This window comes from Schistocerca americana, chromosome 2 (assembly GCF_021461395.2).
Source record: "Schistocerca americana isolate TAMUIC-IGC-003095 chromosome 2, iqSchAmer2.1, whole genome shotgun sequence".
Classification (NCBI taxonomy): Eukaryota; Metazoa; Arthropoda; class Insecta; order Orthoptera; family Acrididae; genus Schistocerca; species Schistocerca americana.
In genome coordinates this window covers 734,639,895-734,653,492 of record NC_060120.1, presented here as the reverse complement: position 1 = coordinate 734,653,492, position 13,598 = coordinate 734,639,895, and the positions used below count along the sequence as shown (strand labels likewise).

The 13,598-nt window shown below is 41.5% G+C and overlaps 1 protein-coding gene across 1 annotated transcript in view; it reads right to left on the bottom strand.

The window, feature by feature from the left end:
* The window catches only part of LOC124594994 (GRIP and coiled-coil domain-containing protein 2), a 282,633-nt gene that overhangs the window by 228,658 nt on the left and 40,377 nt on the right, over window positions 1-13,598 (bottom strand). The window contains exon 4 of the mRNA XM_047133537.1: window positions 12,481-12,564. Within this exon, the coding sequence (XP_046989493.1) occupies window positions 12,481-12,564 (84 nt within the window). The remainder of the gene's footprint in view (window positions 1-12,480; window positions 12,565-13,598) is intronic.

Sequence of the window (13,598 nt, the reverse complement as noted above, 5' to 3'; positions counted from 1 at the left end):
TTGCGAGATGTGAAAGCTGTTTTCAGGTTGTTGGTGTAATGGTTCAGGGATTCTGGACTGGAGCAGATTCGTTTACCACGAAGACCTAGGCTGTAGGGAAGGGACCGTTTGATATGGAATGGGTGGCAGCTGTCGTAATGGAGGTACTGTTGCTTGTTGGTGGGTTTGATGTGGACAGATGTGTGAAGCTGGCCATTGGACAGATGGAGGTCAACGTCAAGGAAAGTGGCGTGGGATTTGGAGTAGGACCAGGTGAATCTGATGGAATCAAAGGAGTTGAGGTTGGAGAGGAAATTCTGGAGTTCTTCTTCACTGTGAGTCCAGATCATGAAAATGTCATCAATAAATCTGTACCAAACTTTGGGTTGGCAGGCCTGGGTAACCAAGAAGGCTTCCTCTAAGCGACCCATAAATAGGTTGGTGCACGAGGGGGCCGTCCTCGTACCCATGGCTGTTCCCTTTAATTGTTGGTATGTCTGGCCTTCGGAAGTGAAGAAGTTATGAGTCAGGATGAAGGTGGCTAAGGTAATGAGGAAAGAGATTTTAGGTAGGGTGGCAGGTGATCGGCGTGAAAGGAAGTGCTCCATCGCAGTGAGGCCCTGGATGTGCGGAATATTTGTGTATAAGGAAGTGGCATCAATGGTTACAAGGATGGTTTCCGGGGGTAACAGATTGGTAAGGGTTCCAGGCGTTCGAGAAAGTGGTTGGTGTCTTCGATGAAGGATGGGAGACTGCATGTAATGGGTTGAAGGTGTTGATCTACGTAGGCAGAGATACGTTCTGTGGGGGCTTGGTAACCAGCTACAATGGGGCGGCCGGGATGATTGGGTTTGTGAATTTTAGGAAGTAGGTAGAAGGTAGGGGTGCGGGGGTGCGGGGTGTCTGTGGGGTCAGGAGGTTGATGGAGTCAGGTGCAAGGTTTGTAGGGGGCCTAAGGTTCTGAGGATTCCTTGAAGCTCCGCCTGGGCATCAGGAATGGGGTTACCGTGGCAAACTTTGTATGTAAATCCCATTCCTGATGTCCAGGCAGAGCTTCAAGGAATCCTCAGAACCTTAGGCCCCCTACAAAACCTTGCACCTGACTCCATCAACCTCCTGACCCCACCGACTCCCCGCACCCCTACCTTCTACCTACTTCCTAAAATTCACAAACCCAATCATCCCGGCCGCCCCATTGTAGCGGGTTACCAAGCCCTCACAGAACATATCTCTGCCTACGTAGATCAACACCTTCAACCCATTACGTGCAGTCTCCCATCCTTCATCAAAGACACCAACCACTTTCTCGAACGCCTGGAGTCCTTACCAATCTGTTACCCCCGGAAACCGTCCTTGTAACCACTGATGCCACTTCCTTATACACAAATATTCCGCACGTCCAGGGCCTCACTGCGATGGAGCACTTCCTTTCATGCCGATAACCTGCCACCCTACCTAAAACCTCTTTCCTCATTACCTTAGCCAGCTTCATCCTGACTCACAGCATCTTCACTTTCGAAGACCAGACATACCAACAATTAAAGGGAACAGCCATGGGTACCATGATGGCCCCCTCGTACGCCAACCTATTTATGGGTCGCTTAGAGGAAGCCTTCTTGGTTACCCAGGCCTGCCAACCCAAAGTTTGGTACAGATTTATTGATGACATCTTCATGATCTGGACTCACGGTGAAGAAGAACTCCAGAATTTCCTCTCCAACCTCAACTCCTTTGATTCCATCAGATTCACCTGGTCCTACTCCAAATCCCATGCCACTTTCCTTGACGTTGACCTCCATCTGTCCAATGGCCAGCTTCACAAATCTGTCCACATCAAACCCACCAACAAGCAGCAGTACCTCCATTATGACAGCTGCCACCCATTCCATATCAAACGGTCCCTTCCCTACAGCCTAGGTCTTCGTGGCAAACGAATCTGCTCCAGTCCAGAATCCCTGAACCATTACACCAACAACCTGAAAACAGCTTTCACATCCTGCAACTACCCTCTCGACCTGGTACAGAAGCAAATAACCAGAGCCAGTTCCTCATCCCCTCAAACCCAGAACCTCCAACAAAAGTGCCCCACTTGTGACAGGATACTTTCCGGGGCTGGATCAGACTCTGAATATGGCTCTCCAGCAGGGATACGACTTCCTCAAATCCTGCCCTGAAATGAGATCCATCCTTCATGAAATCCTCCCCACTCCACCAAGAGTGTCTTTCCGCCGTCCGCCTAACCTTCGTAACCTCTTGGTTCATCCCTATGAAATCCGCAAACCACCTTCCCTACCCTCTGGCTCCTACCCTTGTAACTGCCCCCAGTGTAAAACCTGTCCCATGCACCCTCCCACCACCACCTACTCCAGTCCTGTAGCCCGGAAGGTGTACACGATCAAAGGCAGAGCCACGTGTGAAAGCACCCACGTGATTTACCAACTAACCTGCCTACACTGTGAAGCTTTCTATGTGGGAATGACCAGCAACAAACTATCCATTCGCATGAATGGACACAGGCAGACAGTGTTTGTTGGTAATGAGTATCACCCTGTGGCTAAACATGCCTTGGTGCACGGCCAGCACATCTTGGCACAGTGTTACACCGTCCGGGTTATCTGGATACTTCTCACTAACACCAACCAATCAGAATTCCAGAGATAGGAACCTGCCGTTCAATATATCCTCTCTTCCCGTTACCCACCAGGCCTCAACCTCCGCTAATTTCAAGTTGCCGCCGCTCATACCTCACCTGTCATTCAACAACACCTTTGCCTCTGTTCTTCCGCCTCGACTGAAATCTCTGCCCAAACTCTTTGCCTTTACATATGTCTGCTTGTGTCTGTATATGTGCAGATGGATGTGTGTGTGCGCGCGCGCGCGCGCGAGAGTGTATACCTGTCCTTTTTTCCCCCTAAGGTAAGTCTTTCCACTCCCGGGATTGGAATGACTCCTTACCCTCTCCCTTAAAACCCACATCCTTTCGTCTTTCCCTGTCCTTCCCTCTTTCCTGATGAAGCAACCGTGGGTTGCGAAAGCTTGAATTTTGTGTGTGTGTGTTTGTGTGTCTATCAACATACCAACACTTTCCTTTGGTAAGTTACATCATCTTTGTTTTTAGATATATTTTTCCCACGTGGAATGTTTCCCTCTACTATATAAATATAGCATACGCTACATAAAACCAGTGAAGACAAGAGACAAGCAATACAGTACACATTTCTTCAATCCTTAGCTCCTAGCATAGTTTGTTGTGTCTCTCTAATCTTGCTACCACTTTACACGGCGCGCTTTCCTTTCTGCAACAGAATCTATTACCTCATCAAAGTTTGTCAAACGTTTTGCTACATGAAAAATCGAAATGTCGTTAACTAATACTGAAAAAGTTGCTAACACAAATAATGCCCAAGACTGGTGTGGTTTCTTGATCTGATTATGTCTATTTTGTCACTGCCTGCTAAATAAAACAAAATAAGCCATTCTAACACTGCATTTGTAACACACACCAAATAAACGAGACTGTTTTGGCACAAATGGTCATTTTTATAACACAACAGAATATAATTCATGAAGACCAACATAAAATGCCTATTAGGCCTACTACAAGCAAGAAGCTTTATGTTAGAAAATAGTTTCACATTTCATTCATACGCTCCATTTCTCGAGCATGAGATCTGAAAGTAGTAGTACGAGATTTTTATGTAATTTTGGAATCGTCATATTCTTCCCTAATTTGTGTGATGTCCCCATGTCTTCTCTTTCCTCGTTCTAACAAACAATCTTGTCATGACCAATTCTGGAACTATTCCTGCCTTTGTAAAAACTTATTCGCTAACCCTGCCAGAATCACAGGTTTAGCTATTCCTGATTATTCTCCGGTTAGGAGTTGTTAGGTTCATACAAACCATTTTCCGCATTACTTCCAGAATAGAACTTATGCGGCTGCTAGATGGGGACTGTACAACTGGCCCTTACTAGTGTAGCGCTCTGGCCAAAAATTTGACAAAATTTAGTTTTCCTGGATACACTGAGAAGATAATACATAATCTTTCTTACCTATTATTCCTGTTAGTCGTTTCTTTCCACTCTGGTAGTGTGAAATTATGGATTTCCCTAGTTATAATTATAACAACGCTGATCATTTGCAAACCCAATCAACCACATAATCACTCATTCGGCTTTATTCCGCTCAGCTTATATAGCACGGTCCCCTTTTGCCTGCATCACGTACACTATGCACGCATTCAAAAATCAACTTATGATTTTTTCTACCATGGGACCAAACTGCTGATGTCATCGGTCCCTAGACTTACACACTACTTAATCTAACTTACGCTAAGGACAACACATACATCCATGCCTGAGGGAGGATTCAAACCTCCGACAGGGGCAGCCGTGCGAACCGTGACAAGTCTCCCTACACCGCACGGCTACCTCGTGCGGCTTACGATTCATTCAGAAATCAACTTACAGAGTGTGTTCAAAAACGAACAAGGATGCACATCAAAATCATATGAGTAATCGATAGACCAACCTGCACTGGATGTAAGGCACTTTGTGAAACTACGTTTTTTCTCCTCAAGAATATGAATCTCCCCCCCCCCCCCCCCCCCCTCATAGATCCAGGCCCACTGCGCATGCATGAATCTGGCAGCTTTGGTGACCCAGTAAAATTTTTCCCTGTTGCATCTAGCTTCTTGTTGCGACTGATTACACAGCTAACAGCCACATTTCTGTAGCCAGAAACGAGAGAAGGTACTACTCATACGCCACTCAACTGCGCATGCGCATGAGCCCGCTCGTAACTGCTAAAACGAATCTAATGTAAACAGTTGTGACGTCACACTCATTCGAGGCAATTTGCTGTTATGAAGCATTGCATAGTCTTTCTAAAGAATTTGACACATTTTGCTGCTGGCAAAAGCTTGTATGCGCACTGTGTTTTGTTGTTGTACATGGCACATTTCCCTTGCAATTTATGTTTTATTTAAGTTTTTCTTTTTCTCGTTCACATTTTATTGTTGCAGTATTATTCTGCAGTAGCGGGATACAGTAATATCCTTTGTTGGAGTATCGATTCTTAACAGTATCAAGTTTTTGCCCTGGTTTGGAAACATCGTAGATATGGGGCTGGGTAAAGGTTATGTACACTGGCACAGAACTTTCTGGTCCCTTCGGAAACAAAATCGAGCAAAAAAAAATTGCACATTTTGAAAGGTCTTTTATGTGTAGCAATATGTATGCTGCATATTAATTATAAATGTGAATTCCCATCGAACACAGCACTTTAGTTTCCGAGACACCGGAATCAAGACTGAGATGTGCTTACATCAAGTTAACTCACCAGCCAATGACTGCAGACGTTCACACCGAAGAACACAGGATGCAGTCAGTCAATAGCAACATCATTGTTAAGTACCGCAAACATACAAACAGGAAAAGTTTATGGTTTAAATTAATATACATCCAGTTTAGCTACAAGGAAAGCTAAGCTTTCACATATAATATTGGTCTTTTTTGCATTTATTACCCTTCAGGAGATATAAAAAAAAGTGCCAGTAAAATTTTTTGTAATTTTTCCTGAGGGCATGCAGCTTTACTGTATGATTAAATGATGATGGCGTCCTCTTGGGTAAAATATTCCGGTGGTAAAATAGTCCCCCATTCGGGTCTCCGAGCGGGAACTACTCAAGAGGATGTCGTTATCAGGAGAAAGAAAACTGGCGTTCTACGGATCGGAGAGCGGAATGTCAGATCCCTTAATCGAACAGGTAGGTTAGAAAATTTAAAAAGGGAAATAGATATAGTGGGAATTAGTGAAGTTCGGTGGCAGGAGGAACAAGACTTCTGGTCAGGTGACTACAGGGTTATAAACACAAAATCAAATAGGGGTAATGGAGGAGTAGGTTTAATAATGAATAGGAAAATAGGAATGCGGGTAAGCTACTACAAACAGCATAGTGAGCGCATTATTGTGGCCAAGATAGATACGAAGCCTACACCTACTACAGTAGTTCAAGTTTATATGCCAACTAGCTCTGCAGATGACGAAAAAATTGAAGAAATGTATGATGAAATAAAAGAAATTCCACAATCTATTGGTTATGACCTATAGATTAAAACTGAAGAAACTGCAAAAAGGTGGGATTTTAAGGAGATGGGACCTGGATAAACTGAAAGAACCAGAGGTTGTACAGAGTTTCAGGGAGAGCATAAGGGAACAATTGACAGGAATGGGGGAAAGAAATACAGTAGAGGAAGAATGGGTAGCTCTGAGGGATGAAGTAGTGAAGGCAGCAGAGGATCAAGTAGGTAAAAAGACGAGGACTAGTAGAAATCCTTGGGTAACAGAAGAAATATTGAATTTAATTGATGAAAGGAGAAAATATAAAAATGCAGTAAATGAAGCAGGCAAAAAGGAATACAAACGTCTCAAAAATGAGATCGACAGGAAGTGCAAAATGGCTAAGCAGGGATGGCTAGAGGACAAATGTAAGGATGTAGAGGCTTATCTCACTAGGGGTAAGATAGATACTGCCTACAGGAAAATTAGAGAGCCCTTTGGAGATAAGAGAACGACTTGTATGAATATCAAGAGCTCAGATGGAAACCCAGTTCTAAGCAAACAAGGGAAAGCAGAAAGGTGGAAGGAGTGTATAGAGGGTCTATACAAGGGCGATGTACTTGAGGACAATATTATGGAAATGGAAGAGGATGTAGATGAAGATGAAATGGGAGATACGATACTGCGTGAAGAGTTTGACAGAGCTCTGAAAGACACGAGTCGAAACAAGGCGCCGGGAGTAGACAACATTCCACTGGAACAACTCACGGCCTTGGGAGAGCCAGTCCTGACAAAACTCTACCATCTGGTGTGCAAGATGTATGAAACAGGCGAAATACCCTCAGACTTCAAGAAGAATATAATAATTCCAATCCCAAAGAAAGCAGGTGTTGACACATGTGAAAATTACCGAACAATTAGTTTAATAAGCCACAGCTGCAAAATACTAACACGAATTCTTTACAGACGAACGGAAAAACTAGTAGAAGCCGACCTCGGGGAAGATCAGTTTGGATTCCGTAGAAACACTGGAACACATGAGGCAATACTGACCTTCTGACTTATCTTAGAAGAAAGATTAAGGAAAGGCAAACCTACGTTTCTAGCATTTGTAGACTTAGAGAAAGCTTTTGACAATGTTGACTGGAATACTCTCTTTCAAACTCTAAAGGTGTCAGGGGTAAAATATAGGGAGCGAAAGATATTTACAATTTGTACAGAAACCAGATGGCAGTTATAAGAGTCGAGGGACATGAAAGGGAAGCAGTGGTTGGGAAGGGAGTAAGACAGGGTTGCAGCCTCACCCCGATGTTATTCAATCTGTATATTGGGCAAGTAGTAAAGGAAACAAAAGAAAAATTTGGAGTAGGTATTAAAATCCATGGAGAAGAAATAAAAACTTTGAGGTTCGCCGATGACATTGTAATTCTGTCAGAGACAGCAAAGGACTTGGAAGAGCAGTTGAATGGAATGGAGAGTGTCTTGAAAGGAGGATATAAGATGAACATCAACAGAAGCAAAACGAGGATAATGGAATTTAGTCGAATTAAGTCGGATGATGCTGAGGGAATTAGATTAGGAAATGAGACACTTAAAGTAGTAAAGGAGTTTTGCTATTTGGGGAGCAAAATAACTGATGATGGTCGAAGTAGAGAGGATATAAAATGTAGACTGGCAATGGCAAGGAAAGCGTTTCTGAAGAAGAGAAATTTCTTAACATCGAGTATAGATTTAAGTGTCAGGAAGTCATTTCTGAAAATATTTGTATGGAGTGTAGCCATGTATGGAAGTGAAACATGGACGATAACCAGTTTGGACAAGAAGAGAATAGAAGCTTTCGAAATGTGGTGCTACAGAAGAATGCTGAAGATTAGATGGGTAGATCACGTAACTAATGAGGAGGTATTGAATAGAATTGGGGAGAAGAGAAGTTTGTGGCACAACTTGACTAGAAGAAGGGATCGGTTGGTAGGACATGTTTTGAGGCATCAAGGGATCACAAATTTAGCATTGGAGGGCAGTGTGGAGGGTAAAAATCGTAGAGGGAGACCAAGAGATGAATACACTAAGCAGATTCAGAAGGATGTAGGTTGCAGTAGGTACTGGGAGATAAAGAGGCTTGCACAGGATAGAGTAGCATGGAGAGCTGCATCAAACCAGTCTCAGGACTGAAGACCACAACAACAACAACAACAACAACAACAACAACAACAAGTGTCTGCTCTTCTGGAAATGAATTGAATGAGAGTGAAACACTCCTTGATATAAGAGATTCAATTGATATTCTCACATGTAACATAATTCATCTCGTGTAAAAGGAAGTTTATTTTGAATGTAAGGCTTCTCAAATGACCATTCGCAATATTTTCCCGCAACCTTTTTGAAAAAAGTTTCTTTTGAGCAGTTGCCAAAGAGCACCAGAAAACAGGCATTATTTCGCATGCACAGCTACAATGACATAGGAAGCCCATACTTGGTGTTTGCTCTGCTGATACACCTTTTGTCAAATTTCTATTTGGAATTTTGTTTGTAGTCGGGCATCACGTGACCATGTGCAGCATTGCAGCATGTTATTTGGAGGGTACATATGAAATTATTGTACTTAGGACAATTGTTTTATCATACCCTATCAAGATAAGGAATGCAAAATTAGAAAGTAGTCCTTGGCACAATATTCATTTTAAAGCTAGACTCTACCACTCAAGGTACCCTAATATTTTGCTGTTTGGTGTCTTTAGCATTGATTTTATTTTCTTTAATTTTATTTTTTCCTGCAACACTGTCCTGCAGCACCTCCAATCAAGTTTAAATCCACACAGCACTACAAAAAGCTAGTAAGAAGGAAAAAAGGATTAAAAATTTCTTGCAAAACTGAAAAAAAAGTCTTTTCTATACCCCAGAGCTAACAGCAATAAGCTTCCCACAAAATCGAACAACAGAAAATCCAGGTTGGAATGTCAACAATATAGGGAAAAGATAGACTGTTACTTACAGTAAAGTTGACACATTTAGTTGCAGACAGTTACAAATAAAAGACTGTTACGTATGAGTTTTCAGCCACATCCTCCATCAGAAAACAAAAGATAAACACACAAAATTCATTCACACAAGCAAACACACGTCACGCACACATGATTGCCAACTCCAGCAGATTGGACCAGAATGCCAAGTTTTTTTATGACTTTTGCAAACTACATAAAAATTAATATTACTTGTGAAGCCAAGAAACTGTATAATTGGTAGTTTACATTGCTACTCTAGGAGTAAATATAAAGTAAGGAGTTACAATGATAAAACACGGTGTGCTGCGAGCCTATAATTTACTGAAGAATGGCATTCTGCAAATTTAAGATGTAAACAACACAAATTAAGAAATAATGTCAAGCCTAGACGAGGTATCAGACATGTCTTGTGATCGAAAAACACTGTTTTTCATGCAAGGCAGATATGTAAAATTCTGCTAAAGCTTTTCAGTTTGGTTTTCAGGAATCCAATTTTCTTGGAGTACCCATACTGTATTATCTCATGTTTGTTTCCTTATTATGGCTTAATGTCACATGTGCCAAAAGATGAAAACATTTACTTTAAATTCAGAAAATAGTTGAAACTAGCCAATAACGTGGAATGAAATACTTTCTTTTAAGTACAAAGGCAGCCTCTGCAGTAAAGATTAATAAAAGCCACATTTCTTTAGCAAACTGACAAAAACAACTTCATTGTTCTACAAGGTGATTGATGATTGACTGGCAATAGCATGGAAATAAAATAAAATCTGTTTGACTGCCAATAATATATTTTAGTCTTCCATAATTATGTGAATGTGTTTTAATCCACTTGATAGCGCCCAGCCACAGAAATCCGTTTTGTTTTCATTTGACGTGAGAGCTGTAAACGAAGAGAGAACAGCAAAATCAGGAAACATAAATGCAGGTCACATGGAGACTCCACCCAATACAACTCAGCCTGCTCCACGCATGTGCAAGTCTGGCAGCCTGGACATGCAAAAAAGATTTTTCTGGGTAGCATCTGGCTGCTTGCAACTACTGCTTATACAGCTAACAGCCACACTTCAAGTACCAAGAAGTGGGAGAAGGTACTACTCATATGCGACTTCAGCACTGCGCATCTGCATGAGCCTGCTGGCAACAGCTCAAACTAAACTAAATTCTAAATTAAACAAATGTGACATCATGCTAATTGAAAGCAGAGGCCGCACAGGGTAGCTGCGCGGTCTGAGGAATCTTGTCACGGTCCGCATGGCTCCCCCCGTCGGAGGTTCGAGTCCTCCCTCGGGCATGTGTGTGAGTGTTGCCTTTAGCATATGTTAGTTTGAGTTAGGGACCTCACAGTTTGGTCCCATAAGACCTTACCACAAATTTCAAATTTTCGAAAGCAATTTGTTGTTATGAAGTAGTCTTTGACATTTGGCTGACAGCAGACACTTGCGTGTGTACTGTGTTTTGTTGCTATAAATGGCACATTTTCTTTGCAATTTAAGTTTTATACTAGCATTTTTCTGTGATTTTTCCTCATTGCTACCGTATTACTCTGCAGTAGCAGACTAAAGCAAAATTCTTTGTCAGAGAATCAGTTCTTACCCTGAAAAATTACAAAAATTTAACTGAACACTGAAACAATGAAAAATTTCTGGGATTTTCCCAGATTTCTCCTGGATGAGTTTTTCCTGGATTTCCCAGTTGTCCTGGGGTGTATACACCCTGATGATGCATAAAAAAATATAATAAATGGTTTTATCACTATGAAAGTATCTCTATCTGATCCAGCACACACCAGGTACTTTGTAAATTGTTTTGGTCCCAGTCGTCTATCTTGTCCCTTTTTGATGTGGGTAACCACGTTAGGTAAGCAGTAGGATTAAAACTGTCCATACAGAAATATTTAGACTTACATGTTCATAACGCTGATCAGAACAGTCATAGTGTTGGTTCAATTTGATATGTTTCATTACTGCTTGGCATGCATAGAGAGCTAGCAGCTCAGGCATCACAAGTGTGGCCCCTGCGTTGTCAGAGGGCTCTTCCAAAAGAGTACATAACAACCTCACTACATCTATCACATTGGGTATCGCTTTGGCTTTTAAGCGTATATACGAATCTACGCAGTTACCAAGCACACAGGCTTCTCAACACTAGGCAGTAGGCACTATTTAAGGTGTTCTTCCCAAACCAGTACACACAAAAAAAAAAAAAAAAAAAAAAAAAAAAAAAAAAAAAAAAATAAATTTGTATATGAAAATTAAACCCCGAAGGGGACCGAAATTAGATAGTAGTATAACAGAAACAAATGAAAATGCTGAAAATAAATCAGCATCCACTAAAGTAGCCAGATCAACATCAAAAGCTGCCACCACAAGAAAGAAAGAGAAGTAAGGATAGTCAGTGTTGGGAGGCTGTAGCACATGAAAAGAAGTAGGTGCTGACATGCACATATTCATAAAAGAATTGTGAGCCGCCCAGGTGGGAGGCAGGAAGGCCTGGCCGAAGGGGGAAAGGGGCAGCCAGAGGGGGAGGCAGGAAGCAGTGGCCGGAGGGAGGAAAAGATTGTGAGAGAGAGAAAGAGTGGGGGAAGGGAGGAAAGGGGGCTGAGGTTGACGGGGAGCTTAGGAGGGAGGAGAGGAAGGTAACAGAGTGACGAGTGGCAGCATAGTGAGATCAAGTTTGAGAAGTTGGTGGTGTGGCCAGTGGCGGGGAGTGTGAAAGGTGGTTTGCAATGCAGAGAGTGGTAGGGTGTTAAGGCACACTGGGGAGCAGGAGCAGTGGTGGGGTTGGCATGCATGGGCAGGTATCAGGGCAGTATTGGGGAGTTAAGGCAGTGGCATGGATGCACGACTGTAGGGCATGTATCAGAGAAGTGGGGTTGTAAGAGGAGGGGTGAGGTTATAAGAAGAAAGGTGCAATCGTAAGAGGTGATGGTGAGGGGGAAAGTGAAGGGAGAGATGAGGAGAGAAAGTGAAGGATGTAGGTACGTTGTGTTTCAACTCAATGCTTCTGCTATATGATGAATCTCTTCTCATACCTCTGTTTCTATCCCATCTATTTTCTGTTAACATATTGTTTCATAATTTTTTAAATAATCTATCACTTTCAAGTGACTATCATTTCCACTACAACTGTTGTTAATTTCCATATCATACGGCAAGTCTCCTAGCATTCTAGTCAATAAGTTCAGTCCTACTCCAGGAAAAAATCTTTCAAGTGAACTAATACAAAAGCCGGTGGCGATAATCACAGAGTAACAGGATGCAGAGGGATTCCTCAACTGAAATCCCAACCTATAAGTTTTGCTTTTTGCTTCACTACTTGAAAACTTCTGGGCTGCAACAGCATTAAGGTATGTTCCCACAAGCATTATGTACAAAAGCACACAATATTCTGCAACAATCTTAAATTTATTAAACAGTGAATTTAATGATACATTACCTCAATAACAAGAGAGAGCTTTTGCTCAGTGAGAGTGTCTATCATCTCCTGCATGCTTGTGGCATCAGTATGTTTTGGTGCTTCCTAAAATGGAGAAGTATTATCATGTTACTGCCAATAAATCTATAAGGGCACTTAATGAGGTCAAACAATAAATGGTTAACTGCAGTAAATCAGCTGTAATTGCTATAGGCATACACATTTGGATCTGCTGATACCAGGACTTACTACAGATAAATAGTGTACAGAAATTAGATGTAGTTTTAATTTAATTTCATATAAACAGTTTATAACATACAGTTTGAAGGAAGTAGCAAAATTTGCCAGAGCCGATAGATGGCAAGCTTTACACATGATGGGAAATAAATAAATACTTACAATACCACAGGGTGAAAGGTACAAATCATATGAACAACATACATTCACCACAAATTAGTATTTGTACAAAATTCAACAGCATAGTTAATAACGAAATCTAACTTTTTTTTGCGAAAAATAACCTTTTTCAATTGTTTTTTCAACATGAGTTAGTATTTGCTTTTGCCTAACGATTTGCCAAGTATTCTTTTCACCTAACTTCAACTCAGTTAAGAAGTAATTCTGACGTTTCTCTGTCCCCCCCCCCCCCCCCCCCCCCCCCAGTGCACACCAGACGCCTCCTTTTAACATATTTCAACTATTCAGGCCACAATTACCTATGATGATATTTCAAAAACACTTGTTTTACTGCATGTTCTACTTTTCAAATTTGTAAACATTGTGTACACCTGCCCCCAGGGAGTGTAACATGCAATAAGCCGGTTGGACCACGTATATTCCCAAATTTACGATCTAATCCTTTTTTTCAAGCTTATTTTAAATGATTCAAACTCCCACTGTATAATATGTAGTGTTAACACAAGTAACCCCTATGACAGGAAAAAAAACAACATTAGTGTACTATAAAAATATAAATTTTTGTTCATGTGAATATATGTTATCATAATTGTTCTATTGTGCTGTTGAGTGAATTTCATTTTCTATAAATTATTTTTGATTTAATGTCCTATGTTTCGATCTTAGTATAGCTATATCTTTACAGATGTACTTTGGAATGATGTTAACTGGGTGCCAGTTGT